The 19146-nt window shown below is 49.7% G+C and overlaps 1 protein-coding gene across 1 annotated transcript in view; it reads right to left on the bottom strand.

The window, feature by feature from the left end:
• PRKCE (protein kinase C epsilon) overlaps nt 1-19146 on the bottom strand; it is a 542724-nt gene that overhangs the window by 16722 nt on the left and 506856 nt on the right. The window contains exons 13-14 of the mRNA XM_010364308.2: nt 17951-18139; nt 9691-9837 (exon numbers count right to left, since the gene is read on the bottom strand). Coding sequence (XP_010362610.1) covers nt 9691-9837; nt 17951-18139 — 336 coding nt within the window. The remainder of the gene's footprint in view (nt 1-9690; nt 9838-17950; nt 18140-19146) is intronic.

The following is a 19146-nucleotide window of genomic DNA, read 5'->3' on the forward strand; positions in this document are numbered from 1 at the left end:
TTTATTCTACGTAAATTTTATTGCAATACGATTGATTAAAAAACCCTGCAACTCCCTGCTCTCACGTGGCTGGGGCTGGAAGAAATCTTAGGGATTACTTAAGTCCCTCATTTTACAGGAAATGAGCAGAGAGAGTCAGTGAATTTCTCAGGGTCTCACAGATAGTAACAGTGGAGACCAGCACCCCGTTCTGTCCAGCACTTCCCCTTAGCTCACTGCCTGTGATACAAGGTGGGTGCTGCATTCTGAAGTGCCACATTTTGGGGTGACTGTCTTCTCAATTATTTGGTTGAACATCCACACCCCAGGTCCCTATAGTCCGAGTCTGCCATGCCTCCCAGGAAGATTGCAAATCCTGTTACTGCCAACACTAGCTGAGATGTCAGCTGCTGCGCTGGGGGGGAAGGAGTGCAGCTAAAGTCCTAGGTCAGGGTCTGGTTTATTTTCTAAGTCATCTCAGTTGATAAGCCCTACTCTGGAGGGCTTATCTTTCCATCTCCTTACTTAAGGCAAATATATTTCATATTTCCCTGGCCTAGCCATTCGCCACCCTCTTCCACACCTAGCTAGGCTCTCACACCTGAAATACTCCATTGACATCCAAGCTCTGTGCTCCAAGAAAGCTGCTGTTGAGGTGGAGTAGGTCCAGAAAGGAGTAGCCAGAGGAACATGGAGGGCAGGGGGCTGCCACTATGTGGCCAGGCCTTCTCACATTGAGGAGACTGAGGTTGATGTGGAAACTTAATGAACCTTCACAAACCTACTGTGTATTAGTCAAATCCCAGAATTCCAGAATAACAATGGGATATTAAGTTTCGGCCAAACCTAATTCTGTTACCATCCCTCTCCCCAGCACAAACAATGGCAAGTAAAGAGGGCACTGATCCTCCAAGTACAAAACTGGATTCCCCAGAGTGTCTTTTTTCCATGACATATATGCCTCCAGAAATCAAAGGTCCTCCACTTGACGCAGGCAGAACCACTCCCGCCCCCGCCAACCCCGTCAGCTTGCAAAGTGCCCCTTGGTGCCTGTACTCTTCCGGGAACAGATGCTGGCTGGAGGGCTGAGCCCCTCTGTGAGGGAGGGTTGAGGCTCTGTCTGCCTTCAATTCAATACACACAAACCAGGCTCTGACCCCTGTCCCTCCTGGCAGCCAGACCATCCTTTAGTCCTCTCCCCAGAGATGGGCAGGAGGGCATTACTTATCCTGCAATGCAGCCCCACTCGGGCAGGATCTTCTGCAAGACCCAAGACCGGAAGTGGGCTGACATAGGCTCTCAGGACCCACAGAAACCCTGGCTCCCAGCCTGTTTGGGGAGGCCCCCTTCTCCCTGTCCTCTAACCCTGAAAGGCAAAGCTCCAAATCCCTCTCCCAAATGAGCATCCTGTTAGGGTCAGGTGCCGGATTTTACCCTAGTGCCTATTATCCCTTAAGTATTTTGCATTACCATGTATTCTGCCATCGAGGCTTTTCAAGGTGGCAATGTTAGGGTGATGGCAGAAGATTCTTTCCTTGCCTTTGTCAAGCTTCTCCCTCTAGGGCTTCAGGGCTTCACAGAGGGCACAAAGGACATGTTCAACAAATCCTTGTTGAATGTAACTGATCGGAATCCTGCCTTCCCCTTTCTCCTTTTACGCCTTTTCCTAGGTAGTTCTTTCTTCCTGACCCCTCGCAGCTTTCTGTCAAGTTCCAGCTCCTCTAGGAAACGTTCCCTGATTCCTCCTGCTGTCCTCTGGCTTGATCAGGCATGGCCTAGGAAGCCCTCCCCTGCTCCCCAGTGAGTTGCCTGTGTGTTACTTCAAGTGCTGGTGGGGCAGGGAGGAGATTAAGTTCAAGAAACACTAGTTTGATGAACCCAGGAAGGCATATACCAAAGTAACAGCCATTAAGACATAAAGAAAAGCTTAGGAGCTTATGAAAGTGCCCAGCCAAGGCCAGGCCTCAAACTCTTCCCCGGGGTGGGGGTAGGGGATGAAAATGATGTGTTCGTTGGCCCTCCCAACCCCAGGCCACAGGAACGTTCCTGCAATCAGAATTCTCAAAAGGCAAAATCATTGTTCCTGCAATCAGAATTCTCAAATGGCAAAATTCCTGCAATCAGAATTCTAAAATGGCGAGATCACTTGTGTGGAGTCAAAGATGCTCCACTGAGGCTGTTTAGCTTAGAAATATTTGGGAGCTTGCTGTGCTGGAACAGGGTCTCACTGGTGACCGCTATCACTTCAAGGCTGGGGTGCTGAGAGCCGCACAGCTGTGTCCAGCAAAAACACTACTGAGAATGAAGGCAGGGAACGTCAAGGCTGGTAAGCATGGTCACAGAGTAAAAGCAGGGGACTGGCGGGGGATAGGGGGTGCTGAAAATGTGGGGGAACTTGGGGTGCCATCCCAAGAGGCAAAAAGGGCTGGGAATGCTGGCACCTGGGGTGAGTTAGTACCTCCCTCGCACAGTACCTCCCTCCTCTTGGCACTAAGCTCATACCAGTGGCTGTGCTGGAATGATGCCACCACGGGTGCCTCAGCATTCTGAACTGTGCTCCTTCCCTGTCTTCAGATGCTTTCTGCCCTGTAATGGCTGGTGCCTTGCTGGATGGTACCATCCCCTCATCTGAACTCCTGGCTCCTCAGCCCCTTTGGGACAGGAGTGTTATGCAGTCCAGCCTCCCTTGGCCTCAGTCTCCTGTTGTCCTCCTCACCATCAGCATCAACACCATCCAAGTGTTCACCTGTATCAGGCACTGTGCTACTCATTTCATGTAATTAGGTTTGTTGACTCTTCACAGCAACCCTGGGTGGTAGATATTTATAACCCCCGTGCTATGATCAGCAGACTGAGGCTCAGACAGAAGTGGTGACTTTCCCAATATCCCACAGCCCAAATTAGAACCTGGTTGCATCTGATTCCAAAACCCAGCCTCCAAACATCACACCAACCTCCTGCAATTCTTAACTCTTGATTCTTGGAGTTTGGGGATGAGAAGAAGAGGGCCTTTAAAAGGCCAGGGTAGGGGTGGTGAATGGAGAGAGAGGAATTAAAATTCATTGGGAATCTACAGTGTACAAAGTAGCTTAGACTTATTATCTATTCCTGTTTATAATTCTTTTCAAGACAGAATCTCACTTTGTCACCCAGGCTGGAGTGCAGTGGCATGAACATGGCTCACTATAGCCTCAACCTCCTGGGTTCAAACAATCCTCCCACCCCAGCCTCCCAAGTAGCTGGAACTACAAGTGCATGCCACCACGTCTGGCTACTTTCTGCATTTTTGTAGAGACAGGGTTTTGCCATGTTGTCCAGGCTGGTCTCGAACTCCTGAGTGCAAGTGATCTGCCTGCCTTGGCCTCCCAAAGTGCTGGAATTATAGGTAGGAACCACAGTACCCAGCTATTCCTGTTTATAATTCCATGAGGGAAGAATTCTCATAGTAACCCAATTTTACAGATAAGGAGGCTCAAGGAAGCCAGAGGTCCAGGGGTGAGGTGAATTCTGAGTGTCACATGGCTTTCCTGTGATAGCAATTTTATTCCAACCCAAGTCTCTCAGAAGTCAAAGCCAGTATCCTGTCCACTGTACCATGCCACCTGCTGGGCCAACCACCAAAAACAGGTTTCTGGACTTTTCCCATGCCCTCCAGCCCTGGATCAGAGCCCTGGTTCTTGGAGGGATCTTGTAGCCTCTTGGATGGTACGGGTTCTAGGATGGTAAGGGCTCTTGTAGCCTCTTGGATGGTAAGCCGCTTGGATGTGGTGGACACGGTCCAGGGGGATGTCCTCAGGAGGGGCTGCAGAACGCAGCCTTGCTCCTGCCCCAGCTCTGCCAGGACAGAGGATGAGGATGGTGTCATAACTGGCCTCCATCATCACAACCCACGCTATCTGGTGGTCCCTAGGCAGGTGGGCTGGCTTTAGGGGAAGGGGCTGCCTGTTCAACAGGGCTCCTCCTCAGGTCGCTAAGTTGGTGAAGTGTGCGGGTCTCGAGCCCACTTCCCAGATTTTCTCTCAGCACAGCCCAGTCATGCAGGAGCATGCAGGAGAGGCCTCCCTCGGGGGTCCCGCCATGCAGCGCGGATGGCTGGATGGAAACGGATCATGAGGTTGAGAGGGGCCTCCATGTCACCGGGCCTGAGGGCTCACCTACCTGGAGAGACTCCCCACTCTGGAGGCCTTACCTTAAAGAGGGACATTCACACTGAAGCAAACTTGAAAAGAGAGAACATGTACACAAAGAGAAGTTTACTTGGCCAGCATTTCCCTCATTGCCTCTGGCTTTCACTGAGGACAACTAGGTTTCTGGGGGAGGCAAATCTCTCCCTCCTAAGCTGGTTTCCCCCCATTCCAGTGCTGAAGCCCTGGGAGCCAGAGTCTCAGGGCTGAACGCTTTTGAGGGGAAGGAATGCGTACATAGCAGGGAAGCCAGGAGTGAGCAGAACGTCCCCAGGATCTGCAAGGTCAGATGGTGCCCTTCAACCACACCAAACACATCGCTCTGCCCCTACAGTCCCCAAAGAAGGCAAGCCCACCAGTAACACAAAAGCAAAATGTGCAACTTTCATTGGCAATTAGACCATGCCATTATCGTGGGATGAAATCTCCAATGGGATAGAACAATGAATTCTAGGGTTGGAGATTTTCTCCAGCATCAAAGGCTTTGACTCCAGCCTTGCTGGCTTTCCTGTCTCCCCGACTCTTCAGTGCTGGGGTATTTGCCACCAAACAGCCCCCCACTGTGTGTCCTTGCTCTGCAGCAAGCCACCCCGGAAAATTGATTTGAGTACGTGATGGTGCAAAGTCTTTGGTTTGGTGTTGATGGCACATCGCTTGCACAAACTCAGTTCATTACGTGGGTGGACAGAGGGTGAACAACAGGAATACAAAAGGGAAAGTGGAGGAGGGAGAATACGTAAGAGAGCTGAGAGAACGAAAGACAGGAAAGTCTCCACGCTGAAGCAGAGGCCACTGAAAACTGCACTGGGTGGGGGTTAGTACAAAGGGATGTTGGCCTGTAGTCAGGAAACCCAGTTGGACTAGTGACAGCTGGTGAGTCAGGGCAGGGGTTAGACAAGGGAGGCTTAGGAGCCAGGGGAGCAGAATCTCAGCTTAGCAGACATCTCAAGAAGGCAAAAGCCTGGGGGGAATAGAAGCCAATTGAGGTATGTGATGGAACCTGACCAGAGGCCAAATTCCAGCTATGAATCTGGACAATCTCCTTGGTGATGGCTTCAGAGGGGCGAGGCTTCCTGTGCAGGAATGGAAGTCAGGCCTGAAAGCTGTTGTGCTGTTGCATCCTCGGCCTCTGTGGTGGTGACCCAGGGGCCCCCAGCCTCTAGCGAGCCAGCCTGGGCAGAGTACAGCCTTGTTGTGCCTGGCACGTTCTTCCACGAAGGGGCTCTGTCCTTGTAGTGAGAGTGGAGAGGGTCAGGAGCTCTGGAAAAATATGCCACTGCATCCTGGCTCTTTGTAAGTGACATGACCTCTCCCAGCCTCACCTCCAGCACCAACCACCTGACAAAACCAGATCCTCCCTGTATCAGACAGGCAGGGCACCCCCCAGGTCACCCAGATTCAGTATGGCCAGCTGAGGAGTGGATTAATTCAGGTTTCTGGAGACTGGTAGCATTCTGGTATGATGCCAAAAGGGCGTGGCTTGGAAGCAACTGGAGGTAACCCAAGACAGAGGAAGCCTGGAGCTCCCTCAGGGGCTCCAGGCACTTGAATGAATCCCCCTGGACGTATTCAGTTTTGCCAGATTAGGGCACTGGTGCAGCTGCTTTCCTTGCTTGCTTAAACACATGCCCAATGTCTCCTTGAGGCCACCACCAAATTGCAAGACTGACGGTGTTTGCTGACGGACTTGATCCTTTCCCTTCTCACAGTGTCTTGCCTTTGACTTGGAGTCTGTCAAAGAGCCAGGACCAACAACTGCACGCTGTCCCTGGCTGCTTGTGATCCGGTGACTTGGAGGCTTTTTCCCAATGTTGGGATCCAAACCAGTTTTCCCTCTTCCCTGTCAAAGCCCTTTCTTTCCCAGTTCTTCTAGGAAGGCATCTCACATGTCCTCAAGTTATTTGATGCCTTAAGTCCAAGGAAATCCTGTCTTGTGATGGCAATCTGCCCCCGGAATAGAAGGACAACCTCTGTGGGGTGCACCTCAGCTTCCCCGTGTCTCTCAGTGGCCTCTGTGGGGTGCACCTCAGCTTCCCCGTGTCTCTCAGTGGCCTCTGTGGGCGGCCATCTGTTTTGCCTATGGTAAGGCTGACTCTGCTCATGCAGCACACACCTGACCTCACTGCTGGTACCTGAGCTAGGCAGGCACCCACATCCCCGGGGTCAGCCCCGAACTGGTTACAGGGGTGCGATGGTGCATGAAAACCTCCAGTGAGTTTTCCCGTTAGTCTTTGGAGGCTTTCTGAGATGAGAAACGCAGTATGTGCATCACTGCCATGGGCTTTACTCCTTGGGCTTTCATCTTATTTAAAATGTATTTCTGCTCTTTCTACACAAGCCCACAGATGACTCGGGCTGGTGCCATTGACATTTTTCAGAAAAGAGCTTTCGACTTAGGTAGGGACAGATTTGGGTCACTTTTCCAACCTGCTAACTAGATGTGGACTGCTCTTTTTTATTTTTTTCCCCAATTTTGGTATTTCTCCTGAGAGAAATCTCTAGCGCCAAGGTTGTAAATGTCAGACATTTAAATAACTTGAAGAAGTCTTTAAAGACCTGCAGCTGAGAACTCTCTAAGGCTCAACATTACTCAGCTCCAAGTGTGGCCAGAAACACCTCTTAAACAACGTCAGCTTTCCGTTTCAGCCTTCCTTTTTCCAGATGTTCTAATTCTCTCCTCCCAACTGAATTCAAACTTACCTAATCAATACCCTCTCCCCTGACCCCACCCCTCTCCACAGCATTGAGCATTGAGGTGAACTCTGAAGGTCTGGGGAGGCAGGGAGAGTGGGAACATGCACAGGAGATCCCTTCAAGGCAATGAAGAAGTCAGTCTTTAGGAAGACTGAGGCAGTTTTGAAATTGGTGGGAGCTCCTGGACAGCCCCATCCTTTCTCTTTGCCAGCCTCTCATGGGGTGATAAGGACCCTGAAGGCTTCCTTGACCCTCCAGGCAAAAGAAAACAAACAGAGTCTTTCTTGCTCTTTACTCCCAGCAGGGAACTCTCAAGAGGCCCAAGGACAGAAAGCACAGGTCCCTTGTGCTCTAGACGCCCAGGCAGAGGTGGACTCCTGCCTGACCCCTGACCCAGGGATGTATTTCCTCCTGCTGGCTCCCAGGCCCCCTCATACCCCTGCCCACAGGAGCACCTTCACTTCTGGCCAGGGAGAGCTTTAAGGGGCTCCCTGCCTGTCTGAGGCAAGGCAACGCCTGCATGTTAGTGGAGTAAGGCATGTGCCTGCCTCCCTCCTGGTTTGTCCTTCCCTCTCTTCCTCTCTCCTCTCTATCTGGGATTTTCCCCATCCCTCAGACCCGCACCTGTTCACCTCACCCCTGTTCTTCATACCCTTCCTGCCACGTGCTGCTCAAAGACGGATGCCTCTCAGAAGGCCTGCACTGTCATTGGCTCAAAGTCTCAAACTGAAAGTTGCGAGCCCCAGTGAGGAATTCCTGTGCCTGCCAGGGCTTTGGGAAGGGCTTTGGCAGTGTTCTGGAATCTGCTATACCTCAGGGAGAGATGATTCTTCATGAATCCACACTCTAAAACTTTCTTTGTGTCTTTTATGATTAAGGTTCTTCCCTACTTCCTTCCCACCCCGTGGCCTCTCAACAAAAACCCCCTGGCTTCCTCTGCCACACCCCAGACCCTCTATCCTCACACCCCTTGCTGACGGTTCCCCCTGGGGCTCCACTGGTCCTCCCCACTCTTCCCCAAGCAGGAAGGGGCTGCTCCTGCATCTCTGCCAGTACAGCTGGAGCCTGGTGCTCCGTAAGCCTGGTTTAATGTGGTTTTGCTGAGACCTGGAGACTCAAGTTTAAGCCATCTTGTAGCCCTGCACTGATAATCCCCTCAGCTTCAGTCTCATCCTGTGTTTCTGTTAGTTGGGCCTGGATTCTTAGCCCTACTTCTCATTCTTCTTTGGGCTGATTAACTTAGATTAAAGAGAAATTAAAATTCACCCTACCATCTGAGACTTTAGTTTCTCCTCCTCCTTTTTGAGGCCTCTGGGGTCCTATTTCCCTTATTTTGCCAGGGGCACAGTTAATCCTGTCCTTAAAGGTGACTTGCAGAGGTCCTCAGCCCCCAGCCATCGGGCAGGCTGTGGCATGTGCAGGGAGCCCTGTGGCAGCAGGGGACAGTTGGCCCAGGGAGTTTAGACTCTAAGCCCTCCTGGCTTGGAATAGTGGGCCTGGAGCTGTGGTGGAGATGGGCTGAAGAGGAAGTGATATTTACAAAGAAAGAAGGTGATCCTAAATCTGGGCTCTTCCAAGCTTGTGCTATCCAGCGAAAACATGAAAACCAAAGGAGGAAGCAAATGAGGAGCGGTGACGGGACCAAGCATCCGGGGACGTTCAACCCCATGTGCTCGAGTCTGGCTGAGGCCTGGACCACACCCGTCCACTGGGTGGACACTATCCCCCACCCCCACTCCCACCGTGGAACATTTCTAAGAATCACAACATTGTCAGTAACGGCTCCCCAGAAAATCTCCTTGAATAGAATGGAATTCCTCTCTGATGGTTCACAAGGCACAGGAAGGTCTTTTCTGCACTTGGAGAAGGGGAGCAGGGGCTCATCTGACAGTATGCCAGGTGATCGAGGGCTGACTGCCTGATGGCAAGTGTTCCCTGCCTGGGACCCCAGTTCCACAGCCCCACAGCACTGGGGCCCCTGCCTAGTAAACTTACACTGCACATCCCCTTCACCTCCCAACAAGCCTGCCAGTCGGCTACCTCAATTTTCAGTCTGAATGACTGATTGCTTCAATGGGCTACAACACAACAGAATTAAGACACATACACTATATAAGTTTAAGGACTGCAACATGACCCTCGTCCCATTCCAGCAGAAGGCCACTGCCAGGACATGGTCTTTATTCTGTGAATCAAGCCCAGACTGAAAGCTCTGAGCTTCAACTGCCCTGTGTTACATGCCCCCTCCAACTGGCATCACAGCAGGCCTGAGAATCTGGAAGGTAGAAGGGAAAGTGTGGCCGAGAAGGGAGAGGGTACCTCACAGAAATGCGCTTTTACGCAGTGGGCCTCCCAGAAGCTCCCCGCAGGACCATCCTTCCCACTGCCAGTCAGTGAATCCCAGCTTCGCGCTCTGTGCTAGTTCCACAGAATGACCACGGCTAATATTTAATTAATATTTGCCTTTAAACTGACCCATTTAGAAAACAAACCCAGTTCTTCATAAAGAAACCTTATGTCTCTGCCATACGTGGAAAACTAGTATCATTAGTCATTTTCAATCTAAATAAATAAATTGAATATTAACACAGAAGGTGTTCTGTGGCCCACGTAAATCATCATCTTGGGTGCTGCTGCAGTAGGTTACATGTTTTCAACAGCACACATGTGAGGCCTAAAGACACTGTCTTAGGGAAAGCCTCAGCCACCTCCGGCCTTTGTCATTTTTGCTGTAATACACATCCCCTGACCACTCTTCCCGGGTGTGCGCAGCCTACCCCGCAAGTACCTGGGCCTGACCCACGGTGCCGAGCATGCACGGGGAACAACTTACAATGCGTGGTTTGAAGGGTGGCTTGATCTTCTTCTGCTCCAGGAGCACCCAGTCAATCTCTTTGAAGAATGGGTGCTGCTTGATGGCGTCCTCGCCGTTCTGCGATGCCACGCAGCCCAGGCGCTTGAGGGGATTCTTTGTCATGAACTGTGGGGATGAGGACAGAGTCGGAATTAGTGACAGAGGCCTGGCCAGCACAGGCTATGAGGGACAGATGGAGGTCAGCCAAGGCAGCATCTTCAGCATCGCCTCCCGAGTCTGTTCTTTGCAATTTCAGGGGCCACATCTGTTGGGGTTTTTTTTTTGAACTCTTACATAGAGTTGACTATGTCCCAGTCACCATTCTAGACCTAGTACATGTATCAACTCATTTCACCCTACGAGGTACTATCATTGTCTCTATATTATAAATGAGGCACTAGAAGCACACAGAGGCCAGCTAATTGGGCCAGAGTTACCCAGCAAGCAAGGGGCCAAGCTGGGATTAGGAACTCTGGCTCTTACTCTCTGATCCCCCTCAGATTCTCAGGTCTTCTCATCAGGGAGACTGCAGTCTAATAAACTCATTTACACGGAGAGGTCAACAGTCCTTTTTGAGGTAAGGAATAAGGACCAGGTAAATGATCAAATGTATTAATACCTCCTCCTGCTCCTTTCCTATTCCTGGACCCAGCCCCTCTCCACTGTTTTTATGTTTGAATTTGCAATCTCTACACAAAATGCTCATGAAGGTCAAAAGATAAAAAACAAGAAAAAGGCTTATTCCTTTTCGATGCTTGTAGGTAAAAATCACATAGATGTGTTTTATATTTTCTGGGTGGTGTCTTGTGTGCCTCACACACCCAGGTGAACTTGTTATTCCTATTAAATGAGTCAGTCCTGAGGGTAAATATTAATTTAATTGAGCACACGTATACCAATACAATCTTGGGGGAAAAAAGTGCCAGTAGGTGGGAATATTTCTGATAGCTACCCGAAGTAACAGCATGTGTGTGTTGTGTGTGTATGTATGTGTATGTGTGTTAGAGACAAAATGTCACATTTCGTAGTGTGAAGGCTGAATATCTAAACAGAGGAACTTGAGAGAATAAACTATAATCCAAAGGAATACATCTTTGGTAGAATTTCAGGCTTAATCAGCAAAGGAGAGAGCCTCTAACTATTTCTTGCCTGGTGCCCTCGGAACCAAAGCACCTGGCCTCGAGTTCAATGCGACTGGAGGGGATAGCCCCAGATAAAGAGTGAAAGGGGTGGAGAGTAGGCGTGAGTCAGGAATGGTACCAGTGTGCCTCATCTTTCTCATCTACAAGTCAGCAAGGTAACCCCTACTTTAACTCCTTGGATGGCTCCCACCATGATGTCCATACTCCTTAGTTCGGCACACAGGAGCTCCTCAGCCTGAACCCTGTCTATCTACCTTGCTGTTCTTTTGCATTCTTTCTTCCTTCTGGTTGAAAGTCCCTTTCCAGTCTCTAGGCCTTCTCTAGGAACTACTCAAAATGCTACCTCATGTGTGAAGCCTCCCTAGATTCCCTCCTCTATTGATACCGTAGACCCCATGCTTCTGGTTTATTTAAATTATAATTTGTCTAAACATCTCTTCCCCTTGGTGAGTTCTATGATTTAGGAATCTGTCTTATCTGCCCCAAACCTGGCTCAGTGCCTGGTTCCCATTGTACACTCAGTAAATCATGATGATGGAGTGAGGGGCTAAAGGTTGGGTCTCAGGGCACAGTGCTGAGAGAGGGAGACTGCGGCACAGCCACTTACTGTTGCACAGGTTGTGCACTGCATACTTCTATGATACAAATGGCCTTCTCTAAAGTTCTGCATCACCTTCACATAGGCAGTAGCCCTCGGAGACACAGTAGACTCATGGAAATCCTGGTCTGGCCCTGCAGTCAAGTGACAGTGTGAGGAAATGAAGTGTTTTGAGGCCAAGGGTGTAGTAGACTCCTCACTTCCTCAGCTCCTCCCGTCTTCCCTTTTCTGGGAGGGGAAGTATCAGGATCAGGGATAAACATAGAGGTTTGGGCATCTTAGGAAGCTGCCCCTGAGCCAGATGCTCTTCTCAGGGGGAAAATATGCTCTTCTCATGAACGTCTCCCCCTTACGAACTGGTTAACCGGTTAGGCATGACTTCTAACTTCTGGATCTCTGTAGGTCAAGGTTTTTCAGCCTTCGTGCTATTAACATTTTTGACTGGATACTTCTTTGCAGGGTGGGTGGGGGGAGCTGTCCTGTGCATTGCAGGCAGTTTAGCAGCCTCCATGGCCTCTACGTACTACATGCCAGCAGCACCAAAAATATCTCCAGACATTACTGAATGTCTAAGGGAACAGGACAAAATTGCCCCTAGTTAAAGGCCACTGCTCTAAGGTCTCCAAAATAAAAGGACTCCGCTGGTATGCTGGCAGGGGACTCACAGGGAGGTGTGATGGGCTGGTGTTGGGGCCTGGGATGGTGGCCAGCTCTGCTGGGCATAGTGTTCTGGTGGCCTCGGGTGCAGCTGAGGTTTTCCCTTAGCTACTCAGCTGACCTGGAAAGAGATAGGGCTCCAGGAATCAGGAGGCAAAAGCTGCCATGTCCACCCCAAGTTAATTACCCAAGGGAGTCCTCTGCAGTGATTCGGAGTTGCAGCTCCAAAGTATAAGTAGAGGCAGAACCAGTGAAGATATGCTTGTTGCAAGATCTCATTGAGTGGAAAAAGCAAGATACACCATTGACAGGAAAATGAGATATGTGTACAGCATTCCTACAATTGTATAATACAGAAAAAAGAAATAAGTTATATTTGTATTTGCTTGTATATATCTAAAGAAATTCCAGAAGGATATGTAAAAGCCTCAAAACGTGAGTAGAGTGTGTGTGGGAAATGGGCAGATGGAAGCAAGGATGAGACAGACACCTTTCACTGTATCCCATTTTATGCTTTGTGTGTGTATTTTTTTAAATAGCATGTGATCAAACAAGCAAGCAAATAATGAAATATTTAAGGCCTAAATATATAAACTGAACAAAACAGAATTTGAGAAGTTGGACAATCGAGTCCCCCTAAGCAATGCTCCTTCCCACTGGGTGACGTGCCCTTCCTAAAGTGCTTTCCTGTAGGAAAGTCAGAATGGAAGAGGCTGGGAGCCACTTTTGGATACTGAGAGTCTCGCTGAATGCCTGGCCTAGCAGGTGCCCTGTACTCATCGATGAAAATCCCTTCTCTCCTTCCTTTGGACACACGAGTCTCCATTCTGCACCAAGTGCTGTGGTGAGTGATGAGACATGGTTCCTGCCCTCACAGGGCATGAAGAGTAAGGGAGGCTGAGAAGAAACATGTCATTGCTAGAGAATCAATTAGCGAAGACTGTGATGAACGCCCCGAGAGAAGCACAGCAGGCTCTGACAGTGTGATGGGCAAGGAACTTGGCAAAGCATTCTCTGAGAAGCAGCACCTCGGCTGAGACCTGAAGGAGGAATGTACCTAGGCAAAAAGGGCAGGGGGAGAGTGGTCGGGGAGAAGGAACACTAAAGACACTTGCATTCTATAGGTCCTGGACATAGTCCAGCAGAGCCCAGTAGATGATGGGGACTGGCTGAGGGGGAGGCGGGGCCTGATGCAGGACCCTGGAGGCTGTGTGGAAGATAAAGATCTTTAATCACAATGTGATGAGTTTTAAGTAGGGGATGAGGCATGAAATGGCTAGATTTGCATTCTTAAGAGATCACTCTACAGAGATGAGAAGGAGGCAAGAGGGGCCACCCGCCCGCCAGTTAGGAGGTCCTGCAGTTCACCAAGGGAGAGGCGGTGGTGGCTCCGATGGGGGTAGTGGGGAGGAGGATGGGGAAAGGTAACTTAGATGGAAAAGGTTAGCAGGGGGAATGGACTTGATGTCTGGCTAGCTGTGATGGGGAGAGAGGGATAGCACCCCATTTCTGGTCTGCTTAGACAGGAAGACAGGGTGCCATTTACTGAGCCACGGAATTTGAGAGTGAGCAGATTTGAGGGGGACCATCCAGAGCTGTTTGGGTGTATACTGAATGTGAGGGACCCCTGGCCAGCCGAGGGGAGGAAGTGAGTAGGGAACTGGAAACACAGGCCTGGAGGCTGGAAGATGGGTCTGGCTGGGGATACCCCTTCCTGAGTGCAGGGTGGGAGGTGGGAGAGTGCAGTGCAGGGGAAAGCACAGGGTACCCAGGGGACCCGGGGCCCAGGCCTGAGGAACAAGAGAGGCGGTGATCAGAATCCATCCATGAAGGAGCCAAACAGGGACCGGTGAGTGACACCAGCAAGGAGCTGGGAAAAGCAGGGGTCCCTCAAAGACTGTCACCCAAGAGGCACCTAGGTCGAAGTTTTCCTTGGCTCTCAGTTGAACTAGTTATAATCATTTCATTGAACTAGTTACAATCATTTAACGTTTCGAGATTTTACATAAAAATCTGGATTTTGTGTTTCTCTTGGAAAGCCAGATCTGGTGAGGTGAAGTCCTCATTGCTGCTAGGGGATCATCAGGGTTCTCCATTTACCCTGCCCCACCCAGTCCTGTTCACCTTCCAGGGCTCCTGCTGGGCTCCTGCAGGCATTTAACTTTGCAATCTGTGATAAAATGGAAAGAACAGAGAGCTAAGAGCTGTTTCTGTTTTTCACCAGTTACATAGCTCCTACAATGTGCCTGGCACTGTTCTCAATCCTTGGGATGCGTCTGAGAAATAGGCTGGAAAACGTTCCTGCCCTCATGAAGCTCAATCTTGTGGAAGAAAACAGACAATAAACATAATACATAATATATATAGTGGGTTAGAAAGTGAAACTGCTATTAGGGATCAACTGAGCAGGATAAAGGTGGATAGGGAAGGGGATAAGTTTTAGTTTTCTGTAAAAAAAAAAAAAAAAACAAAAAAGCCTCACTGAGAACATGCTACTGAGTCAACCTCTGAAAACGTCGGCACTCAGAGGGCAGCAGGAGAAGGGGTAGCAAAGGAGATGGAGAGGCAGCTGCCCAACACCAGAGGAGACCCAGTCCCAGAGGGCAAGGACAAGGAGGGCTTTAACACGGAAGGGCTTGGCTGAGCCAGTGAATGTGGCTGGGAGGCTCCAAGGCAGGGCTCCTGAAAGCTTCAAAGAGCCACAGGGGGCCAAGGAGAAATGGGGGTATGAGGACATCAAGGCAGAAGAGTGCAACGGAAGTCATTTCCACGAGTAGCAAGAACCAAGCTCGGAGTGAGAGGCCCAGCCCAGAACACACATTGAATCTGGAAAGTTGGACAAACTAGTCCCCCTAAATAAGACTACTACCCCTGAGGCCTTCTCACTGGCTTGGGGCAAGGGCGGAGGACTTTGGAGGCTGGCAGGAGAGGCACCCTCCAAACCATGCTCTCCCCAGCAGCCAGATCTACCTTCTAGGTGTACCAGCCAGGTCACTCCCCTGCCTGGTTCTCCGAGGGCTAGCCCTGCACTGGGAATCGAATAGAAGCTCTCATGCTGGCATCAGAAGCCCTGTATACTCAGGCCGGGCGCAGTGGCTCACACCTGTAATCCCAGCATTTGGGAGGCAGAGGCAGGGGATCACGAGGTCAGGAGATCTAGACCATCCTGGCTGACACAGTGAAACCCCGTCTCTACTAAAAATACAAAAATTAGCCAGGCATGGTGGTGCATGCCTGTAGTCCCAGCTACTCAGGAGGCTGAGGCAGGAGACTCTCTTGAATCGGTGAGAGGGAAGTTGCAGTGAGCCGAGATCGCGCCACTGTACTCCAGCCTGGGAGACAGAGTGAGACTCAGTCTCAAAAAAAAAAAAAAAAGAAGCAGCAGCCCTGCATACTCAGGCACCGCCATCCCATCACCATCCTCGCACCCACTCTCCCTGAGTTCCTTTTGGGCTGTCCACCCTGGCAGATGTTTTCTAGTCCAAGGCCTACGCACTCACTGTTCCTTCTGAACAGACATCCTTTCCCCCAGTAGCCACCTGACTGAAACCTCCCCTTAGTGTCCCCTCATGGGATAGGCATTTCCAGACTCACGAGCTCCCCATGCAGCCTGTTACTCCTCATTTCCTGAGCCGCTGCATGTTTTTGCACTTGTTACCATTGAGTACAATATACAGTCATTTGTCTGTTCATTTATTCACTAGTCTGTTAGCAGGGACTGTGTTCTTTGGATCTCCAGTGCCTGGCATAATGCCTGCCAATAAATATTTATGGAATAAATGAATAAAATAGTCATTACTAGATGCTCAGTAAATATTTGTTTAATAAATGAATGCATGAAGGAACATATTCTATTTGCCTCCTTCTCTTATCCCAATTGTGGCTACATATTGATATATTTTTAATTTATTAAAAATAATAAATAATCTCACTGGATTGGAAACTTCACAAGGCAGAGACCAGGGCTCACCAATACTTATTCGGCATCTAGCACCATGCCTGGCATGTTGGAAGCGCTCAATAGATAGTAGCTCATAGAATGCATGAATGAAAGAGAGAGGGAGAAGAGTAAGGGCAGAGAAGAAAGAAGGAATGAGGCAAGGGAAAAAGGAAAGGAAGGAGAAAAAAAAACTACAGAAAAGGGTAACATGTTCTGATGTGGAATTTTCTAAAACATGGTACATGCATCCTCAGATACCTACAAAATGGTTTTAGATCTTTCAAAAATTTGTATACAATAATTTACATTAGGCAGGGCATGGTGGCTCACGCCTATAATCCCAGCACTTTGGGAAGCTGAGGTGGGTGGATCATGAGGTCAGGAGTTAGGAACTAGCCTGGCCAACATGGTGAAACCCCATCTCTACTAAAAATACAAAAATTAGCTGGGCGTGGTGTGGGTGCCTGTAATCCCAGCTACTCGGGAGGCTGGGGCAGGAGAATCTCTTGAACCTGAGAGGCCACTGCACTCCAGCCTGGGCCACAGAGCAAGAATCCATCTTGAAAAAAAATTACATTAATTCATTATGGCAAGGGATACTGATTTTCTACCTATGATAATGGTATAAAATTTCTTTGTAAAATACAGGCTGGGCACGGTGGTTCATGTCTGTAATGCCAGCACTTTGGGAGGCTGAAGTGGGCGGATCACCTGAGGTCAGGAGTTCAAGACCAGCCTGGCCAACATGGTAAAACCCCGTCACTGCTAAAAATACAAAAATTAGCCAGGCATGATGGCAGGTGCCTGTAATCCCAGCTACTCAGGAGGCTGAGGCAGGAGAATCACTTAAACCCGGGAGGAGGTTGCAGTGAGCCAAGAGAGCACCACTGCAATGCAGCCTGGCCATCGCAGTGAGACTCCATCTCAAAAAAAAAAAAAATTCTTCATAAAATACATATAATCAGGTAAATATTGGAAGTTGATTAAAAGAACAAGAAAAGCAACTAATAGTAGAGAAGACACTTGAAGATGGCAAATTTTGTGACTACAATGTGCAAACGACTGAATTTTGGGGCATTCAGATGCGTGGAAGAAGTCAAGTTCTGGAAGTCATGGTCCCTGGGCTGTCACCCTCGTCCTGTCTTAGCTCAGAGGGGTGACCTTGGGCAGAATTCTTGCTTAACTTCCCTGCACCTCAGCTTTCACGGATTTCAAAAGGGGACAGGTAACATCACTTACTTCACACAGTACAAGCATTGTTACATCATAGAGATGGCTGTGCTAAGAAAGCATAAGGGGTTTTCCCATGTGAGGGATGGTTCCTAGGGCAGAGTCAGTCTCTGTGTTATGTGTCTACATCCAGCGGGACTGCATGAATTTCCAGTGGACCAGATCTTCTCTGATTGGCTCTTGAGCCACAGCGATGCTGTCATGGACACAGTTGGGCAGTGCCCACCCTCCCTCCCCTCCTCTCTGTTCTCCCTCACAGGTCCCTGATGAAGACAGGCCACATGTAAGGAAGTGATGGAAGTGGCAGAGGTGATGTCAGCAAAGTTGAGTTGCTTCTGTTTCCTCTGAAAGGCTGGAGGACACAGATGTACACAGTGCCTCATCTCAGGAAGCACAGACATGAGCTCCTTTTCCCACCAGAAGAGCAAGTCATCTCAGGCCCCATTCTCTTGGCAGCAGCCCTCTGCACCGTGCCTGAACTCCCAGTGCAACTGCCCTTAGTCCTTCCCATTCCATGGTGATGAGCAGAGGTGGGAGGGAGAAAGCTGGACAGAGAAAGGGAGAAGGGAGTGTGTGTATGTATGTGTGTGTGTGTGTGTGTGTGTGTGTGTGTGTGTGTGTAGGGGGAGGAGCCCAGGAGAGCACAGCCATGGGTAAGGGGCAGGGACTCACAGCTTTCAAGATGCTGACCGCCTCCTTGCTGAGCCAGACTGGGTACAGCACGTCGTCATGGAGGATGGACTCAAATAGGTCGTCCTCGTTGTCGGCCTCAAAGGGAGGCTGTCCAGCCATCATCTCGTACATCAGCACCCCCAGGGCCCACCAGTCCACGGAGGGGCCGTACTCCAACTCCTGCAGGATCTGTTCAGGAAACCAGCAATGTCAGGCACCATCAAAGGCTCCCACCCCAGTGACACCTGTGCTACGAATGCCCGTGGGAAGGACTTCAATTTTAACTTGCTCCTCCCTACCGTTGAGTCCTAGTCCATGTGAAGTTCTAAATCAGCAAATTCAGTGACAGTTGAGTTTGGAGGCACTATGTTGGGGGCCGGCTATCGTCTTTCCAAAGTCAATATCGACAGTCTGTCTTCCAATGGGAACACGAGCACCAGAGAAAGTTCCTGACTGGCATGAGGGCCACATTTAAAAAAACTGCATATTTTGACACTAAAATCAGGGTCGGGGAGCACGATGCAGACTGAGAGAACGAGCGAGCTGTAAGTGACTCAGAGTGCAGCGAGGTCAGGTCTCCCATCTCACACACAGTGCAGGGCACAGCTCACTGCCTGAGTGGAAAGGTGAGCAGAGGTCTTCTTTAAATGGTGCAACACTGAATTTACCTGAGCCCTGTGCTCCTGGAAAGGAAAATGCAATGAATAAGTCTCCCCACCCTGTCATGGTCTACCTATAAAGGACCAGCATACTCTTGCATATTCTAAGAAAAAACCCATCTCTATTGTTCATCATGATTCCCATAAGATACATTGAGGAATCCCCCGCTTTGCCTCTATGAAACCCTAGGCCCCCTTCCTTTACTTTGGGGCCACCTTCACTAATGAACCCCCTATTGTAATAGCCAGAATCAAACCATCTCCTTGATTGGTACATTTTGCCTTTGACAACAGTCACTTGTCTTATCTATGCTGTCTCTCTTTTTTCCTCTAGCCAAATGTGTAGAGTCAAATTCACTTAGATTAAATGCATGTATGACATGATGCTACCGAATACAAGACATCTTTTCTGGCTGGGTGCAGTGGCTCACACCTGTAATCCTAGCAGTTTGGGAGGCTGAGATGGGAGGATCACTTGAGTCCAGGAATTCGAGACCAGCTTGGGCAATATGGTAAGACCCTGTCTCTTTAAAAAAA

Source organism: Rhinopithecus roxellana, chromosome 17 (genome assembly GCF_007565055.1).
Source record: "Rhinopithecus roxellana isolate Shanxi Qingling chromosome 17, ASM756505v1, whole genome shotgun sequence".
In the NCBI taxonomy this organism is placed as follows: Eukaryota; Metazoa; Chordata; class Mammalia; order Primates; family Cercopithecidae; genus Rhinopithecus; species Rhinopithecus roxellana.